At 37.3% G+C, this 21443-nt stretch overlaps 1 protein-coding gene and 1 long non-coding RNA gene across 4 annotated transcripts in view; both read right to left on the bottom strand.

The window, feature by feature from the left end:
- LOC129924639 (uncharacterized) overlaps positions 1-4100 on the bottom strand; it is a 71742-nt gene extending 67642 nt beyond the window's left edge. Inside the window, exon 1 of the long non-coding RNA XR_008776653.1 lies at positions 2981-4100. This is a non-coding gene — a long non-coding RNA (uncharacterized LOC129924639). The remainder of the gene's footprint in view (positions 1-2980) is intronic.
- A 3879-nt stretch (positions 4101-7979) lies between these two features.
- LOC106055922 (uncharacterized) lies at positions 7980-20956 on the bottom strand. Of its 3 annotated transcripts, none has more exons than XM_056021069.1 (2): positions 20798-20956; positions 7980-9335 (listed from the first exon to the last, which is right to left on the bottom strand). In XM_056021069.1, exon 2 carries the CDS (start codon positions 9243-9245, stop codon positions 8742-8744), a length of 504 nt encoding a protein of 167 aa, XP_055877044.1. In that variant the 5' UTR covers positions 9246-9335; positions 20798-20956; the 3' UTR covers positions 7980-8741. The 3 variants fall into 3 exon arrangements, with proteins under 3 accessions (XP_055877044.1, XP_013067881.1, XP_013067873.1); XM_013212427.2 differs by lacking the exon at positions 20798-20956 and adding an exon at positions 12154-12280; XM_013212419.2 differs by lacking the exon at positions 20798-20956 and adding an exon at positions 12056-12171 and having other exon boundaries at positions 7981-9335.
- Between the last annotated feature and the right edge of the window lie 487 nt (positions 20957-21443).

Below are 21443 nucleotides of genomic sequence, written 5' to 3'. Positions count from 1 at the left end.
CCCCCCTCCCCCCCCCCCCCAGCCTTAGTTCATCGATCAATTCTACTTTTGGTCTACTTCTATCCAAACTCGAAGCACCAGGTCACTTGGAAACATTAACACGCAACACCAGCAACTAAAATGAAATAGATCTGTACAGGAGTAATTGAACAGAAAATACGAGGCAGGATTATTAGAATAGAAACTACCCTGACAGATGAATGAGAAGTACATAATAGAATGTTAGAATATGAAATGTTATTACAGACGAATTAGAAGAACATGGCCACATTATTAGAACAGAAAGTGTCTATAAAGTAGACAAGGCAGGCATAGTTATTAGAACAGAAAGTGTCTATAAAGTAGACAAGGCAGGCATAGTTATTAGAATCTATCTTAGGCATTTTAAATGTATCCATATTTGTTTCCATGTTCTCACAAGGAAAACGCGACAATTCTTTTACAGACAAATCATTCCCCTGACAAATGGTTTACAGACAAATGGTTCACCGACGATTAGTTCGCGACAAATGGTTCACAGACAATTAGATCATCGACGAATCATTCAGTGGTTATAAATATTGTTAATATTCTTGTCGCTTCTTCAATTGGTATAACATTGTTTGCAATGTTCTCGTGGAACGGTTCTCAAACTTCCAATAACTAAACACTGAAAAGTCTTGATGTGTTTTATTTACTAAACATCGGTTGCGCTATATTTCAGGGCAGCCCACCAAAACAAATGCATCCTTTCATCTTCGAAAACTCGAACATTCTCTATGTGTGTATGTGTGTGTGTATGTGTGTGTGTATGTGTGTGTGTGTATTTCTGCCATAAAACAATGTGTCATTCTATCAGTGTCACTGACAACATTGGACTGGAAGTGTAAAGAAATCAAAATGGTTTTAAGTCTTTTAGATGCCGTATTATTTCATCGGATAACCATCATCGTATCGTTTCATCGCACCATATCGTATCATATCATATATATCTAACATCGTATCATATCATCGTAACAAATTATCGTTTCAAATCACCAAACCATATCATCATTTTATATCATCGTATCATATCATCGTATCATATCATCGTATCATATCATCGTATCATATCACTGTATCAAACTAGCGTATCATAGCGCCATGTTCTAATAACAACGTTCAACAGCCTAATGAATGCACGATCTGCAGAATGGCGCCTTCAGTTCCACAGTTCAATCAGGCTGCAGTGACGTGCCCTTAACTCGAGTTCACCTGCTTTGTGGTCCCCACAAGAGGAGGACTCTGCGGTAAAGTTCCACGTGACACAGACATTTGAGCTTGCATCACAGAGGATGCCGACCTCTTTTATTTTCTCAGAGCCAACCTTATGACGCAACGGTCGACTTCGTGCGTTTACTCTTCCCACGAAATGGGCCTGGCCCGTCGCGACCCTCTTGATTGATGCACGCGAAGACATGACATGTCCAGAGTGAGCACTTGCGTAGAATTAGACTCATTTTGGTGGAGGTAATTTATTTAAAATTGTCGGGATCGGCTGTATCAGTCAAGCCGAGGACGCTCGGTTGACACGGCCTGGCCAGGGAATCGAGATGTTAACCTTCAAATTGACCTTCAGAGTACAGAGTCAAGTAAATGTAAGAGGTAGTCAGTGAGTTGACAGGTCAGAATGACCTTCACACGTCAATGCCACACAACAAAAGTTTGTTTTGGTTGAACTGTCACTCTTATTTTGTAGAGGTTCAAACATTAAAATGGAATGGGGAGGGCAGGGTGGGTGAGTGGTAAAGAGCTTAGCTTCCAAACCGAGAAGTACAAGATTCAAATCTCGGTGAATTTTGTGATTCGTGATACCTGGTATGATTGGGGAAAGTAAAAACGATTGGTGGTTGTGCTTGTTACATGGCACCCTTGTTGACCTTCGGTCATATAAACAGATGACCTTTACATCTCTTTTCATTACTTTTAACTTTAAACATCCAAAGTAGTTTAGAATCCTTTATTTCGTGGCATATTTAGGATACAGGAACCAGTTTTTCACACAACAATGACTTTATAAAAACCAAATCAATTTGAAAAGAACTTCGGGATGAATCTAAAGAAAAGAACTACGTCCTCTCTATACATTTCAATTAAAGCCAAGTATGTTCATTTCTTGTTTAGTCTGCAAACCAAAACAAAACCAAATCTTCACATCGAGAATCTACTAGCACCAGAATGCACCTTAAATTAAAAAAAAACTATTAAATCGCCATATTTTGTTGTTAGAAAGATTTTTTTGACAAATTCCATTAATGGATGACCCACAGGTCACGTGAGAGTGTCATCTGTTTGCTAGCCAGTGCATGAGAGAAATATCTATTGGTCAAAATGTCGTCTAATTCGATCTTTTCTCTCTAGCTCCAGTAGTGCATCGAACACTGTCATGTAACAGTAGCCTATGACATTGGCACGTGACACATCTGGCACTAGCAACTGACACTCGCATCTGACACTAGCATCTGATACTTGCATCTGACACCATCATCCTGACATTTGAAACATAAGCATACGTAGCTATGGTGCATCTGACACATGTATGACACACACATCTGAAACATCTTGTTTAGAATGAAAGGAATTCTATTGTTAGCAATATTAAGTAGCCCCATGTCTCTAGTACCATTGAACCCTTATTATTGTGTAGCCTGAGATTATCCAAGCAAAGAGCCCATGAGAAAACTTTCAGACCGACATCCAGCGAGACGTACTAGGATAACTAAAATCACAATAAAACAACATGGCAGGCTTCCTTTGTTGAGACGTTGTCACTATTTTATTTTAAACTTAAGAGATTTTTGTACCTTATAAATTGTGTTGCTACCAGTTTCCCTCATCGCCCCCTCCCTCTCTTTTTTTTTAAAGTATAAGCCCCCCCCCCCTTCTTCAGTGTTCCCACACCTCCTTTTATCCTTTTAATCTGTGGGTTTTCTAACTGTAAAGAAAACACAAAATTTCTTACCTGTATCGATCCAGAAACATCCTGCAAGTTTTGATCTTGAAGTATCCATGGGTTCAGTTCTTTAAATCTTCCTAAGACTTTATTGAAAGTAAACTCCAGACGAGATTCAGAAGTTAGACATAACCAGCGACAAGTTTGCATGGCTTGCTGTTCATAAAGATGATCATTTAGTGTTGTAAATATTGAATGTAATTATCAAATGCCTTTTCTCGATCTGTATACTATGTGCCGTAATCAAATGTCGTGTGGCTGCTGTACATATTGACATGAAATCAAATGTCGTATTTCTGCTGTACATATTGGCATGAAATCAAATGTCGTGTTCCTGCTTTATAGAATGACTTGGAATCATGTTGTATGTCTCTTTTAATTGTCTCAAGGTTTTTACTTTCGTTCGTAACAACTCAGTGTTCTCTAGCAACAGAAGTCTAGCTCTATCTCATACTTGAACAGTGATTGGTAAAGTCTAATAGTTACATGTACAAAACTGCCCCTTCATGATAGTTTCCATGTTTAGATAAAACTCTTTGATGTCTGGGTACAAGAATAATGTTTAGGTTCTCTTAATGTGTATCCGACAGATTGACGGGAGGCTTGTATGTCTTGGTGGCAGCTAGATCAATGTCTGGACACACTCAGCCTTATTTAGCTTCTTTTTATATCGGATTTTTATTGAGGCGCTGGATTGTCAGGGCAAGAGCGTCTAATACTGACGGACTGACGCCTCTCTAAGAGGAGTTCTTATGACTCTACTATTGAGTTTGGAGGGTATGTTGGCAGGTTCATGACCACACCATCTAATTGGGCCATTCGAGATCAGTGTAACTGTTAGGACAACTTCAATATCCTTTTTGATGTAATAGAATGTACTATTGTTAGATTGTTACTTAGTATTCCTCTAGTAAATAGAAGTACGTCTCCAGTAAGAAGTAGCATTTCTCCAGTAAGAAGTAGCATTTCTCCAGTAAGAAGTAGCATTTCTCCAGTAAGAAGTAGCATTTCTCCAGTAAGAAGTAGCATTTCTCCAGTAAGAAGTAGCATTTCTCCAGTAAGAAGTAGCATTTCTCCAGTAAGAAGTAGCATTCCTCCAGTAAGAAGTAGCATTCCTCCAGTAAGAAGAAAGTTAATAATGAACTCGTGTGGTGAAAAGTTTTTGTAAGTTCCACTGGGGTTGGGGGGGGGGGGACAGAATGGAAAAAATTTCTTGGACTTAAATGTTGGCTTCTTAGGTTATGTGGAATAAAGCCATGATCTCTGTATTGTAGTAGAGTTATTTTATTACCTCTTGTTTCTTTCAATGGATCCATTCTGATTGCACACACAGGTAGAGAGACTTGTTGATGCTTGTGAAAATGTTTCTCCAAAAACGTCTGTCATGTCCGAGGATGTTGTGGAAAGGGGGGGGGGGAAACATAAATATGCATGCACGTGATACTAAATTTACATTTACTGTTGAATGACGACAAAGTGAGTAAATGCTACAGTGAGCGTGAGTACTAGCTTGTAGCAAATAAGTTCACAAAGTAGGGGCGTGGCTTTAAGATATTGTTATCTTACAGATTAAACAATGAGCTCTATGTGTGAACATGTCTGCAGGTGGCGTGAGTCAGGCAGTGTAGCCTACATACTTCTGTAATTGTAAACAACGGAAAGGCCTCTCTCTCTCTCTGGACAACACTGTTTTATGGTGGCAGATGAAAGATGGAGAGGGTCAATCAGGACATAAGATGGCCCAAACATTTCCAGGAGCAAGATAAAAACGTATAGATGAGAAGTTAATAGTACTGGTCACTTAGGAAATACTATCACATCAAACAAGAGTATAATCTAGACAACCGTGTGAATTGAAATGTCAATTTACCAGAATAAAAAGACATCAAATTGACTGCGGAGATCTGAATTTTACTAACACTGTAAATCAGTCATGACCAAACCACGACCCGCGGGCTAGATTTGGCCCGTGCTATTTGGCCTCATAAAACGTTCGTTAACTGGACATAATGATACCTTTCATTGGAATGGACAATTTTGTGCGGGGCGCGCGAAACCAATTGTGATAGAAGGAGTGAACACTGTCACTGTCAAATAGGTGTCTACGACGTAGCAACGAGCTTTTGGTCTCCACGGCTCACAGGTTGCGACCTTACAGGTCAGGGTTTAGGCCTTTAATAACGATTGGTCTCAGACTGCGTCACGAGTCTGGAACTTATGTGACCAAGAAAAATGTTAGATACATGATCAGAGATATCAATGAGGCCACGGCTAAATCTGGATGAGTGTAGATTTTGAAATGTGTCTCGTACATTTGGAATCACGTGACTACTTGAACTGAGGAGAGGCAGAAACAAGACGTTATCAACATTTTTATGGTCTCTAAATTATCGATCTGCTGGAAGAGACAGATGTTATTGATTTTAGCTGATAACATGAACTGTCTCGTTCACAATCGCGCACACACTGCTAGAGAAAGACAGACTCACACACACACATACACACTCACACACAGTAAGTCCTTTCACCCTCTTGGAGCATCGCAGTCATCGGCTAATCCCTGGCCTGTCTCCTCGTCACATGACCAGATCAGACCAAACCATTGTTGTCCCCCGTCACGTGACCAGATCAGACCAAACAATTGTTGTTTTAAATGTTGACCCGGACAGACTTTGTTTTGTTGACTAATATTGATTTGTCTCGAAGTGGGCAAACAAGTTTATTGTCTGACCAGTACAGCGCTAATGTATCCATGTGTAAGTTACACTCTCGGTATCACGCCACCTGCAGACATGTTGGCACACATAGCTCATTGTTTTGTCTTTGTAACACCAATAGCCTACAGCCTCGCCCATGGAATACAAATATAGTCGCAACACTTAACACAAACTATTACCCACTCTGACTGTAACAATTAGTATGGCTTATAAATTACAAAAAAAATAAATTATTTTGTCCTTCATGTATCCGTATGTTAAAGTTCTACACGCTAATCCGAGACTCTGCTAAGGCATTGTTTTTCTGGCTGATTCAGGCAACCCGTTTCACGCTAGAATGGCACTAGGGAAGAAGGAGCACTTGACTCACACTGTCCTTGTTCAACAGTAAATGTACATGTAGTGTGTGCACCTTTAGGCTTCTCCTTCGTATGATCCTCGGACATTGGAATTTATTGACAAGTCAGTGTTATTTCACTACAGAAAGTTGCTACTCGAGATTCAGATCCATGATGCTATCTTTGAAATTTCACATTAGATACTGTTCATATTCGTTTATATAAACTTTTTATTATGGGGTGCCTACTGTTAGTATCTAGTATCCGCTTGATACAGTTGAGTTTTACGTATTTTATTTGGTTTCAGTCCTATGTATATTCTGTACAAATATATACAGATCTAGCTCTATCATTGGGGTCTAAATAGGAGAACGTCATCTTTATATAGTCCTGAAAGATCATCTTTAGTGCTGTCGGAACACTTGGTGCACTAAAGTTCTTTATGTTAAGAGCAGGCAGGATGAAGTCACACCTGGTGAGATGTAGAATGACTAGCTACTATGGCCTGCACCTGGCACGAGGCAATGGCACGTGCTGTGAAGAGCTGACAGGTGGAGTAAGAGGCGCACAAGAAATGCACGCATTTCATTTCTCTCTCTCTCTCTCTCTCTCTCTCTCTTCTCTCTCTTCTCTTGCTCGTGTCCAGATACCTGCCCATCCTATGCATTGAATTAGTCATGCGTTACACAGTAGCAATCGTATTCAGATGAAAGCGACCAGCACACGCCATCCCACGATGTTATTATTTGGAATCACTGACACCAGTGATAAGTGATGGCTGCGAGAGATTGTTTTAAGTATCTCCCTGGTACAAACATATTCGTGCCACTTAAGGATGCGAGCCACACAGTACGTAGTCCCCTCTTGTATATGACAAGTAACAAACTAGAACGACATCTGTCTTACACTTGTAGAATGTTCATTTTTTGCACGACCGATGCTTGCCCACTTATAATTTGAGACTCAAAGAAAGTATACTAGTAATTTTATAGTTTCGCAAAAGTAATTCATTTCTGTAAAGTCCGCGAGCCTCAGTCCAAGTGTATCATCTGCTAGCTTCAAACTGAAGTGGAGATCAGTTGCTTGTGGCACATCAGCTGTTTGGAGAGAGTGGGAACTGTTGTGTAGGTGACATCGTTCCGACCATCGCTGATGCCCAGTTAATCATCTGGTTACTTTAATCCATGATCGCTTGGCGAATGAAAAATGCCAAAGAGAGAGATGTTGAGTCCAGTAGCCTTCACTCACATGTGTAGAGAATGCTAGCTAACCTCAATCACAGAAGGAAATTCTGTTAGCCTCAAGTAGCTGCATATTGTCAGCATCCACAAAAACCTAAACGCTGGTTCTCTGTGACCAAAATGGACCACATGTGGTTGTATGAACCACACGGGACCACAAAGTATCAGAGGAAGCATTTGATTGAACACAAAATGTTAGTGCAAAACAAGATAGACATTACCAGAAAAAAAATCTAACTATTAGTCAAGTGAGTGGACTTCACAAGAGCATTTGGTGGTGAATGTGGACTTGACAAGAGCATGTTGTGGTGAATGGGGACTTGACAAGGGCATGTGGTGGTGAATGTCCTAAACAAGCTCCCTAGAGAGAAATGAGAGAATTCGTTAATGAAAATGATTCCTTGTGTGGGCGCTGCAAGATTCACCACTAGGGAAAAAAGACACACACACACAAACGAAAAATAAGTGTGTAGGCCAACAAATGTAAAGGGCTCATCGTCTGCCAGCATCTGAAAAATGACAATACATTAAATAGAGGACAATCTGAAAAAAAAAGCAGACAAATTGAAGTTAGCCGCAAGCTTTTACGCCACGCTCAAGTTTAATGTGGATTAAATGAATCACGTGACGGTGGTGTAATCTTACAGCTGATGTCATATTGTTAAAGTGATGTCTTAGAATAGACAATTCCATATTTAGGATATACATGTTTGGATGACATCCTGCGCTACATTCAAAACTCAGTCAATATTAAAGGATGGTTTGAAATTGTAACTTTTAAAGTCTAGCTGCATGTGCATATATTTTATGTGATGTCGTTAATTGTCGTAATAGTTGAATAGTTTAAATAATGTCAATGTACGAAATAACATAATGTCGTCTAAATCTATTAAGAAGTGACTCCTCAATTTCTAATTGGATTCACAATGAAAAAAACAACAACAGAAAGTTGCTTCCCTTTGAAATTCGATCTGGGATGACGAAATGGACACTATTTATGTCAAGGTCGAACTATGTAGGTCAAAGTATTCAAATAGCCTTCTAAATCAGTTTGATGCCATGCTTTTGGCAAGAGATTGCAGGCTCCAGAGAATATAAGAAATCCAAAGGATTCTACTTTAAAAAAAAATAAAAAAATAAAAGAGCGGGTCGATAAAAACAATTAAAAAAAAAATGAATTATAAAATCTCTAAGAACTTGAATCTCACATGGAAACATCTGTAGTAATTGATCTGTTTAGAAATAAAATATATTTTATTAGGACACTTAAGACATTGAAAATAACAACTTTCATAAAATATTTGTATCACATATTATCAACTTCAGCTGAGTCTAGACTTTCTCAGACATTAACATAAGAGAATAGGACAAAGCTGTGCTTTTAAGTCAAGAATTCTGATTACTTCTGACAGAAACACAAAAATTAAATGGCGACACACGGGGCGAAGGCGTCTGAGAACGTCTAGACTTAATTTCATTTGGAACTAATGTCATGAAAAGGATATGGCCAGGTAATACATCGTAGACACCAGAAACGCAGGCGGTTCCGCTGGGTCAGAAAATAGAACGTCTTGGGCACAAATCCTGGGAAAAGAAGCTCTTCTTCCTGATCTCCGTCGTTCTGCTGGTCCACAGGTTGGCTTTGGGACTGGTCTGGTCCAGTATCCTCTAGACCTTGCTGGACAACGTCCCCTAGCTCCGCGTCGAGGTCACCGGGTTTCTTAGCCGACTGGTTAGTGTTTTGCTGTTCGTTGCTAGCGGAAGTGTTCGTGACTTCCTGAAACAGAACTGCATCGTCGGCGTTCTCAGCAGAGGCCTCACAGTGTCCAGAGGCGCCTGCACATTCAGAGAGAGGCGCGTCCGCCTCAGTATAAGCGCCGCTCGCCATAGTGTCTGTGTCGTTGTTGGAGTCTTCTCCGGCACGTTCTACAATGACACGGACCGGCATGTACCCGGCGCCGCTGGACTCCTCAGCCATGGGCCGGGATGATTGCGGCCTCCTAGAGTCCAGTGTTCATTCTGCCGGATCTCGTCAAAACTTTGGCGACGCTCAAATTGTGTGTATTGACTGAAATGGATAGATAAAAGGTAACAATATTCAAATTGTGTGTATTGACTGAAATGGATAGATAAAAGGTAACAATATTCCATTGGACTTGAATGTCGCTTTAAAAACATAAAGGGCGAAGGGATGGACTAGAAAATGTTTAAGAAACTCTGATACAAGGGTATAAGCATTGGCGTAGCAACCATGGAGCGAACTAGCTCCAAGCGCACTGGGCCATGACCATTACAGGCTTCAAGGGGATTATGAAGAAACTACAATGAATGTACGAACGAAAAAGTACCGACTTATAAATGACTTGTTAGTAGCGGGTTAATGAATTGGTTTTACGGCAATGAAACCTGTAAAAGATTAAATCTGAATTGGACTTTTTGTAAGCGTACTGATACATACACCATTGATACATGCATGACATCTCGATTTTAGTTTATTACACACAACCCTTCCCTGAAAGACCCACCATCTTATTCTTGAACCCGGGCCCCTTGGTGCATACCTCCCGCTACTGGCTATAAGACGTTGTTTTGAGTCTACAGATTGAGGAAGTTGAACAAGCTGTGACTGAGACCTATATGTGTCTCACATGTCACACAGAGCCGTGTAGAAACAACACATAATACTATCTAAACAGATAGGTCATTGCACTACTGGACAGTGGACATTTCAGATGACGTGCTATACAGCGACGCATTTTTTGTTTATTTACATGTAGATTTTGGTCAGGAGCAAAAAAAAATAATATTTTAATTGAAATTGTTAAAAATGTTGAGATTAAAAATTCCCAACGTTTGGAAGTAAGTTGGACATTGTTGTTTTTTTAACGCTCACAACACAATACATTGTCCTGGTACAACATTCTTTGAAGGCATGGGAATTTGCATAAATGGAGGTGTATCCTGTGTACACAGAAGTGAACAATTTGTAGTCCAACAGAAGTTCATATGTTTCTATCAAATTAAGTCATCTTATCTTATCTTAATATACGAAGTATTGAAACGCTATGTCTTAGCTTACACTATTATTGTATGTTTGTATGTATACATTTCTTATATCTTTCGTTTGTAGCGCCAATGTTTAGGATTTAGTCTTTCAAGACAATGTCCATAACATTGTCCATTTTGTGCAGTTCAAAGTCCCAATCTCAACTATTTTCTCCCATTTTCTTTTTCGGTTCCACTATATCGCACCAATATTTTCCCACATCGCTTTCTCTTTTTTTTTATTCTTTAAAGACTGTAAACTAGATTTAAAAACCGAAAATGTCAACAAAGAACAGATTATTAATTACCAATGAAAAAAAAATTTTGGTTTGAAAAACTCCAATGTAAAGATTTTACCGAAAGAAACAACTATTACTGAACCCGACATAGTACACAAATCTACCTGCTGACCTTTTCACTGAGCGTACATGTTAGATAATAGAATAGGCATCAAATAGTCTATACCACATAGCATATGTGGTAGAAAATAGACTTAATATAGACGTTTTTGGTAGAATTAAAAATATAAAACTTACCAATTGTCTTTCCCTTTTTTATCCCTGTTAAAGAACTACTATTATAGCCACAAACTATTACATCTACCTTGTAGTAGCCCTATTACCTGATACATCTACCTTGTAGTAGCCCTATTACCTGATACATCTACCTTGTAGTAGCCCTATTACATGATACATCTACCTTGTAGTAGCCCTATTACCTGATACATCTACCTTGTAGTAGCCCTATTACCTGGTACATCTACCTTGTAGTAGCCCTATTACATGATACATCTAACTTGTATAGCCCTATTACCTGTTACATCTACCTTGTAGTAGCCCTATTACCTGCTACATCTAACTTGTAGTATCCCTATTACCTGCTACATCTACCTTGTAGTAGCCCTATTACCTGGTACATGTACCTTGTAGTAGCCCTATTACCTGCTACATCTAATTTGTAGTAGCCCTATTGCCTGGTACATCTACCTTGTAGTAGCCCAATTAGTTGGTCCAATATTTTTCTTCTTCACTAATAGTATTCAATATAACAATAAATAGTATTCAATATGATACAAACATATTACTAAAGGGTTGGCTTAAAGTCTGAGATTTCAGAAGAGTCCAGTATTTCACGTAGCGAAAAAGCGACTTGTGTCTACCTAAGGACTACTGTCTACCTAAGGACTACTGTCTACCTAAGGACTACTGTCTACCTAAGGACTACTGTCTACCTAAGGACTTCTGTCTACATAAGGACTACTGTCCTTGTAATCCATTGAATAACTTTATCAAACACTCTTGTCACACAGGCCAGCACTCAAATATTTTCTTTATCGACACCTTCAAATATTTATCTTTAGCCCAAACGAAATATCCATGGCATTATGAAGTACACAATTTAAAAGTATACACTACAACTTTCTAGACTCGTAAGTATTTCGCTAATTTTTTATCTCACGAGATTTAGTTGAATAACTAGGCCCGCTAAATGTATTTTTAGCTGTAAGCCGCACCTTAAAACAAGAAATATTAAAAAATGGAAAAATTATGAATTAAAATCTAAAAACAAATTAAAAAAAAATTAATTAAAAAAAAGACTGTCTTCAACTGTATTCCTTCAAGAAAACATTTCACACAATTTATTTTTTTAAAATCCGAATTAAATTCTCCAACCAAAGAATCTATAATGAAAGACCGCGAAGACTGTCCACTGTTTAGAAGGTAGTCCGAACAAAAGACTTACATTAGACATATGTTGAGAGAACAATATTCCTTTCAAAGGTAAAAACGTATGTATGTATGTATGTACAATAACTCAATGGAAGTAGTGTTAGCGCTCACCTAGGCTAGCACTCAGACTATCCGATAGACGAAAGTTCCCCCCACCTCCTCGCCTGCACGCGCCAGTGTGTGCTCATCCACGCCACTCGCGTGCTTTCTGCGGACGGATTTTTCTCCCGCACAGAGCGCAACTGGTCCAAGTGTTAGGACTTGTAATCAGCGCCAATGTCAGTTTTGCGCTCACTTTCAGTCCACTGATAGGGCAGCGAAAAAAAAAAACTCTGATTGAGGTAAGTCTGCTGGGATAGGGGGGGGGATGAGGGCAGGGAGAGGATGTGGCGCCCTTAGGCAAGCACGGAGCGTGGCGGCCCTGAATATGAGTGATGCCCAAGATCTTGTTGTCTTTAGAAGGTAAATAGTCAAGTAAAGGTGAGGTCAAGTCAGTCTTTAGATCATTAAATCACTAATATGTAGTAACTAAGTCTTCCAGGGGCGTAGCTAGGAATCTGGGGGCCCGGAGGGATTGACCTCTTTGGAAGCCCCTTACATTTTGATATTCGACATCATGACATGAGATAATGTACTTAATAAATATATAGCCCTACATTCCAATTGGTACAGTATATTAGTAAACTTAACACGTCGTGATTTCTGTGCAGCCAAGGTCAGAGGTCATCTATAACATCATCTACATCGATACTGTGTAGTATTTGTGACTCCACTAACATTAAAGCTTTGCTGCTAAGCCTTTCTTGCGTCTTTGTGCTCTTGAGCTTTGAGAATTATCTCTCACTTGACGCAATAGAAGTGGCCTGAGTTAGCAGTATCCTAATGGATGTTGCAAGGTTTGAGCTCACATCATTACCATATGAAGCCAGCTTCCTCAATATGTCAATAGGTGATTGTGGGTTTGTTGATGAAAAGTGCTCGTGCATCAATAACATCATTGAACAAGAGATTTGCCTCTATTTCATCAAACTGGGAAAAGTAACACAGTTTTTTCATCAGCGTGTCATCATCTATAGACTCCAAGAGGTGTCTTGGTTCAAGAAAAAACCCAAAGGTGTCCACGTGGTTTTCCAGCCTTTGAAATCTGTCCTTCATCTCCATATGAAGTCTGTCCAGCACTTCTGTGGCAATACGTTTGAATTGCAGTTCTATTGACAGTCCTACATCAGAACTCAACTCCCCATCAACTCTTTTCTTTCTTCTGGTTGTTTTAATTACAGTAACTCCATAGCATTCACTACCTGCTTTTGCTTTTTCGATGGATTGGGTGATTAGGTTCGTCAGTTTCACATCATTTTGCAGAAAGCATGAAAGGGTTTTAATTTCTTCAGCAGCTTTCGCATGAGCAGTACAGACTTTTGTATTTTATTCCAGATAAGAAAAAAATTCATAATTTTCCACTGCATGAAGAAGATTCTGTGCACTGCTTCTAGTGTCCATTCTTTCAGTTGTGGAATCAAAGTTTCTCCAACAACTTGATGATTTTTGCCGAGATGCAAGGAAACTGCCGACGTAACTTCTTCTCTTGTGGACCACCTTGTATTACTCTCCTTTTTTAAACTCCAGATTCCAGCTTCTTTCAGCTTGGCCCATCTCTGGGGTAAATTGGAAAAAAAGTTGAACAATCCATGTACTGATATAAAAAAAGGTAATAATTGCTGGATCTATCTCAGCAGAAAGGTGAGCTGTCAGGTTCAGAAAGTGATGATCACAGTTCAGAAAAATTGCCTTTGGATTTATGTCTAAGAGACGTTTCTGAAGGGCCAGACAGACAGCCATTCATTGTGGCTGCGTTATCATAGGTTTGACCTCTGCACAGATCAAAGTCCAGTCCAATGTCTTGAAGAGTTTTCAGAACAAGTTCTTCATAATGTTGTGAATCAGGTTCCAAAATTTCAAAGCAACCAATGAATGACTCTTTTATTTTGAAATTATCAACATCCTATTAACAAACTATTAGGGATACTTGTTCTTGATGAAAAACATCTGGGGTGGAATCAAGCTCAAGAGAAAAGTAACAAACTTGCTTGACTTTCCCTACAATAGATTCCCTAACTTTATTGCCCATCTAGTTAATGAACTCATCTTGAATTTCTGGTGACAATTAATGTGTCTTCCCATATTCGATTCTATGTAAGTGATGTATCTTAACTTCATGAAATTCTGCAAGAAATTTCAAAGATGCTAGGAAGTTTTCAAGATTGAGTGAATTCAGTTTTTCGTTTAAATGAGAAAAGATTAAAAGGTTCTAGATCTAGATCTAATTTTAAGAACTACACTTTGCGCAGATATTTTTTTACTTTGACACATGAACATACAAAATATAGTCCATTGATTTCATGATTTAATAAAATTAACCTTCAAATTTGTGTTTCAAAAGCATTTTTTATATAAATTCGTTCCATACATCTGCGAATTTAGAATTCCTGACGCACATTCTTTCATTAGGCAATACAGTAATGTTATACTTTCTTAGGTCTAAAACTCTAATTCAACTCTAAGATAATATAACTTCTCTTCGCAAAGATAGTTTTATACTTTGACAAACGGACATACTTATATTATAGTCCATTCATTTCATATTTGAATCAAATTAACATTCAAATTTGTTTTTCTAAAGCATTTTTTTCATACATTCGTTCGCTAGAGCTGCGAAGCCGTGTTGAGATATATTCATTCATGAATCGCGTACTAAAAAAGGTCACGCATGCGCAGAAATCGTATTTGAAAATAGTAGTATACATTAGTAGTACATACGTTAGTAGTACAGACATTAGTTGTGCATACATTAGTAGTGCATACATTAGTAGTATATACAATATACATTAGTAGGGCATACATTAGTAGTATATACAATATACATTAGTAGGGCATACATTAGTAGTATATACAATATACATTAGTAGAGCATACATTAGTAGTACATACATTAGTAGAGCATACATTAATAGAGCATACATTAGTAGAGCATACATTAGTAGTACATACATTAGTAGAGCATACATTAGTAGTATATACATTAGTAGTGCATACATTAGTAGTACATACATTAGTAGTACATACATTAGTAGTACATACATTAGTAGAGCATACATTAGTAGAGCATACATTAGTAGAGCATACATTAGTAGAGCATACATTATAGTAGAGCATACATTAGTAGAGCATACATTAGTAGAGCATACATTATAGTAGAGCATACATTAGTAGAGCATACATTAGTAGAGCATACATTAGTAGTATATACATTAGTAGAGCATACATTAGTAGAGCATGCATTAGTAGTATATACAATATACATTAGTAGAGCATACATTAGTAGTATATACAATATACATTAGTAGAGCATACATTAGTAGAGCATACATTAGTAGAGCATACATTAGTAGTATATACATTAGTAGTGCATACATTAGTAGTACATACATTAGTAGTACATACATTAGTAGTACATACATTAGTAGTACATACATTAGTAGAGCATACATTAGTAGAGCATACATTAGTAGAGCATACATTATAGTAGAGCATACATTAGTAGAGCATACATTAGTAGAGCATACATTAGTAGTACATACATTAGTAGAGCATACATTAGTAGAGCATACATTAGTAGTACATACATTAGTAGAGCATACATTAGTAGAGCATACATTAGTAGAGCATACATTAGTAGTACATACATTAGTAGAGCATGCATTAGTAGTATATACAATATACATTAGTAGAGCATACATTAGTAGTATATACAATATACATTAGTAGAGCATACATTAGTAGAGCATACATTAGTAGAGCATACATTAGTAGTATATACATTAGTAGTGCATACATTAGTAGTACATACATTAGTAGTACATACATTAGTAGTACATACATTAGTAGAGCATACATTAGTAGAGCATACATTAGTAGAGCATACATTATAGTAGAGCATACATTATAGTAGAGCATACATTAGTAGAGCATACATTAGTAGAGCATACATTAGTAGTACATACATTAGTAGAGCATACATTAGTAGAGCATACATTAGTAGTACATACATTAGTAGAGCATACATTAGTAGAGCATACATTAGTAGAGCATACATTAGTAGTACATACATTAGTAGAGCATGCATTAGTAGTATATACAATATACATTAGTAGAGCATACATTAGTAGTATATACAATATACATTAGTAGAGCATACATTAGTAGAGCATACATTAGTAGTACATACATTAGTAGAGCATGCATTAGTAGTATATACAATATACATTAGTAGAGCATACATTAGTAGTATATACAATATACATTAGTAGAGCATACATTAGTAGAGCATACATTAGTAGAGCATACATTAGTAGAGCATACATTAGTAGTACATACATTAGTAGAGCATGCATTAGTAGTATATACAATATACATTAGTAGAGCATACATTAGTAGTACATACATTAGTAGAACATACATTAGTAGAGCATACATTAGTAGAGCATACATTAGTAGAGCATACATTAGTAGAACATACATTAGTAGTACATACATTAGTAGTACATACATTAGTAGAGCATACATTAGTAGAGCATACATTAGTAGTACATACATTAGTAGTACATACATTAGTAGAGCATACATTAGTAGAGCATACATTAGTAGTATATACATTAGTAGAGCATACATTAGTAGTACATACATTAGTAGAGCATACATTAGTAGTATATACAATATACATTAGTAGAGCATACATTAGTAGTATATACAATATACATTAGTAGAGCATACATTAGTAGTATATACAATATACATTAGTAGAGCATACACGATACGTGACGTTTTGGCGCCGCCGTTTTGACGACGCCGTTTTGGCCCCGCCGTTTTGGCGACGGGACGTTTTGGCGCGAGCCGTTTTGGCGACGGGACGTTTTGGCTCGAGATATCATTTGACGATAATTTAATAAGCACGTAGCTTTTTTTTAATGAACCCTTGAATTCCAGCGACTAAGGCAAATAACCATGGTGTCTATGTCTATGTAAAACGTACATAATCTATTTCGCGCCAAAACGTCCTGTCGCCAAAACGACCTTCGCGCCAAAACGGCGGGGCCAAAACGGCGTCGCCAAAACGGCCTGCTTCGGAGCATACATTAGTAGTATATACACTATACATTAGTCAATACATATTCATGGGTTTCAAGTAGACTGAAATGCCAAAATACTCAGCGCGTAAAACTGTCGACACGCAACAGAAAAAGAGAATTAAATTAATTCATAAACTCCTTCATGCTGCTCTTATTTTAAGATATGATAAGATAATTTTTATTGATCCAATCAAATGGAAATTCATTTTGACTACAATTGACAACCTCAGCGTAACTACTTTACAATAAAAATATAGATGCAAATACGAACAACATTCACACTACAGAACACATACACACTCATAACCAGCGCTTTGTGACTTAGACTTCTATGTACTTCTCAATGACGGCAGATGACCTGGTAACACTCTGACCGAAAGTTTTTGAATCTTTCTCTTTTAGTTCTAATGGAAATGGAGACAAACACTTCGTTCAGATCTTATGTAACAGTGGTTTAATGGGTGCAGGTTGTCTTTAAGGATCATGAGTGTTTTGGACAGAAATCTTTCATGAAAAAGCTCTTCAAGAGATGGTAGTTGTTTTCGAGTGATAAACGATGCTTTTTGAATTAGTCTATTTAGTCTAAGTCTTTGTTCCAATGAAGTATTACCATACCAGCAGGTGATGGCAAAGTTAATTAGACTGCTGATGGTTGCTGCATAAAAAGTTTAATTCTTGTTTTGTCAATGTTAAACTTCCTTAGCTTTCTAAGATAGAAAAGACGTTGGTGAATTTTCGTGTAAAGGTTTTGACAGTGGTCACTCCATTTCAGTTTGTTGTTGATGACTGTACCTAGGTATTTATATTCTTGCACCTTGTTCTACGGTTTGCTTATTTATCTGAATTTCTGCAAGATGGCCGCCTTTATGTTTCCTAAAATCTATTATCATTTCTGTACTTTTCTGAACATTTAAAATTTTAAAATATTTTTGTTAGTTTCTTTTTAAATATTAAATACAAAATCAATAAAATATGTTCTATTCAGTTGTTTAAACTCATATAATAAAAGGATAATTTGTAAAAATCTGCCGATAAATTGTATTCAATAACCGCGAATTTTGAGGCGTTCAGGTAAAGGATTCAGCTGCGAATAGATTTGATCAAAGCCATCCAAAGTCTTTCATGATTGCCACTTAATCTTATTTTATAAGCACGTATTGTATTAACGATTAGTTTTAAAATTAATGTCTAATTTTTGTTAATTCTCGGGTCCCATTGAAGTTGTTAATTGATAAGCCATTCAAAGTTTTGTGTTATTGACAAATCTAAATATCCAGTTTCAAAGACCTTAACGATATTCCTGACAATGTCAAGTTACAATACGTACAAAAACATTTAATTGAAACGAAAAAAAAACCCAGTGATATGCAGGGTCGGCCCTAATAATTGCGGCCGCTATGCGAAACAGATTGCACGGGGTCAAGCCAGTGTAGGGATAAGCATAATGTCTTTATTAAATGAAAGCTGATAATGACGTTTTTTTTTTTATCGCGCGTACGATTAGCACCCTAAAATGACAATTTTGTAAATTTTTCTGGAGATTTTTATGTTTTCAGGAGATTTTAATAAGTTTAGGACTTTTCTGTATATTTTGCAATTTCAGGAGATTTTCAGGAGGCCACAAACCCCTGTTTTTATATTAGTTATAATGATTTCATTTAATAATTTATACCTAGAATTAGCGCGGGGCCTATTTAAATGCGGATGATGGAGCCAAGATAGCAAAAGTGATCCACAACAATTGATTCAACCCCATTCAGAACTTGTGATTCTCAACCTACAATGATGGGCGAATTAATCTTTATTTACTCAAAATACCAAGTCACAATCATAAGCCTTGTTATAATACTTCTGACTAGTTCAGTTGAAATCATCTAACGTGGACTGACATCACAAGTCATGACTTTCAGCCCCAGTTATTTCACGCTTGGCTGCACAGCTTAGTGAGCTGTGTAAAAACTGAAATTGGAACTGCGCATGCGTGCGTTTCAAGTTTTGCATTTTTCAAGACATTCATGTTTGAATGTGTAATGTGTGAAGACTGCAGAATATTCAACCCCAAATCAAGATTTCACCAGATTTCACAAACTCCAAATGTACTACTTCCATCTTTTTGTTGTCTGTTTTTTCTTTTTTTTTTTGTGTGTGGGATGTTTGTGTTTTTAGTTGAAATAAAAGGTTCTTAGGATACAGCAATTTCAAATAAAGATCATTCAAGAAAGATCAATGAAGCAGACTTAGTCTCAGTCTTAGTCCATCAGATTTAGAGGCTCAAAGATAACTACGTCATTGAATCCCATGGGTCGTCAAAATGTTTTCGAGAAAACAAAACTATTCATCTGGACAGTGGTCAGTTCCTCATCAGATTGTTGATAGAATCTCGATTCTCACAGGATACTATGTGATCCGACCACAAGGCACTACCATTTGATGAAATAGAACAGTATCAAGAAGAGAAGTGGAAGGATGAAAAAGAGAAGTGGAAGGATGAAAAAGAGAAGTGGAAGTATCATAAAGAGAAGTGGAAGGATGAAAAAGAGAAGTGGAAGTATGAAAAAGAGAAGTGTAATGATGAAAAAGAGAAGTGGAAGTATGAAAAAGATGTTTTGTAAAATGTTTTACATAATTCGGATGTTCCTTCAGAGTTGAAGATAGTTTACTTCCTAGTCCAAACCTTCCGCAGGACGACGGGGAATGGGAGCGGGCAGGGTTTGAACCCTCGACCGTCGATAAATCCCAACGACAGTCCAGCGCGCAAACCGCACGACCAGGCAGCCATCCAAAGAGAAGTGGAAGGATGAAATAGAGCAGTGGACGGATGAAAAAGAGAAGTGGAAGGATGAAAAGAGAAGTAGAAGGATGAAAAATAGCAGTGGAAGGATTAAAAAAAGAGAAGTGGAAGTATGAAAAAGAGAAGTGGAAGGGTGATGGACAATTGGCAAAGAGTCAATAGACTTGACGAGAAATATGTATTTAGTTGATGGTACAGAGGCTTTGAATAGATGCACACTATGTATTGTTGTTGTTGTGTCATGGTTACTACATGGATGGTGAAGAATTTCGAACGTAATTTTTGTTTCTAATGCAGATGACTTGTTATTCGAAGTCATGCTTTAGTGTTTTTAAACATTGTTGAACTAGTGCAACTGTAAAAAGAAGTTATGATACTTATCTGATACATTTTTAATCTCCTGTTTAAAGCACTTCAATAAAAGAGTTTAAAGTATACTAATCATCTTTAGTCCACTAGAAGTCAACACAGACATACTGATCGGATGACAGATTAAACCAGACTAGTGAAACTCAACAAAAGTATTGTTATAAGAATGTCTAACACTAAAAACACAATGCCCTCCATTATGTCTTTGCGTGCATCAAGTAGCCAAACTGAACCTTATAGTACATTGTACTGATGTCAAACAAACACTTCGTATAAAACAAAAGAAAACCATAAAATTGAATTAACGCTTTGTGCATATCAATATTCTAATGTAATGTAAGTGAAACACTTTAAACGACTTGACGTGGATGTTACAAAGCTGAATGGAAAACAGATACAAACTACTTACATACATTGTGTGTCGTGGGCACATTTCAAATGGGAAATTTCTGAAATAAGTAAATCCAATACTCCAAGTTTAAGAAAGGAACAGAACACTAAACTTGAAAACTATCGATTTCTGATACAGACTCTAAGAATTTCCGGGGTCAAGTGGACTACACAACAAAACATTCTGTTGCTTTTGGTCTCTAACGACACTACAACACACACACACACACACACTCACGCATCAGAATCACGTAAGTATTACACTTGAATACACATTGAAATCAAGCAACCAGAATGAGACCCATCCCCGTTTCAATTCAACCAATCCAAGCCAACAGCCCAGTGAAAGACACTGTCAAATAACGTTGAACCTTAGAGTTAGTTAAACATGTGGCCTTTTAAACGTGAGGCTGTACACAACCAAAATAGTATTAATAATACCAAAAAAATAATATTATCTTTTACATTACCGACATTCTTTTAAAAAGAAAATAATTACGTCCTACGCTATTCATGTGTTAACCTAGCCCTGCGTGTTAATTAGAGACTTAAAGTCATTTCTTTTACTGTCGGATCCAGGCAACCCATTCTACCAAATAATTTGAATAAAAATAACAAAAGCGAATAACATTTACTCGAACTTATAAAAACAACAACTTCAGATT

Source organism: Biomphalaria glabrata, chromosome 2, assembly GCF_947242115.1.
Source record: "Biomphalaria glabrata chromosome 2, xgBioGlab47.1, whole genome shotgun sequence".
In the NCBI taxonomy this organism is placed as follows: domain Eukaryota; kingdom Metazoa; phylum Mollusca; class Gastropoda; family Planorbidae; genus Biomphalaria; species Biomphalaria glabrata.
Note: the sequence above shows the minus strand (reverse complement) of the source record. Positions and strands in the feature narration are given on the sequence as shown.

Coding starts and splice junctions, on each gene's coding strand:
- LOC106055922 (XM_056021069.1), bottom strand. CDS start 9,245: ATGGCTGAGGAGTCCAGCGGCGCCGGGTACATGCCGGTCCGTGTCATT.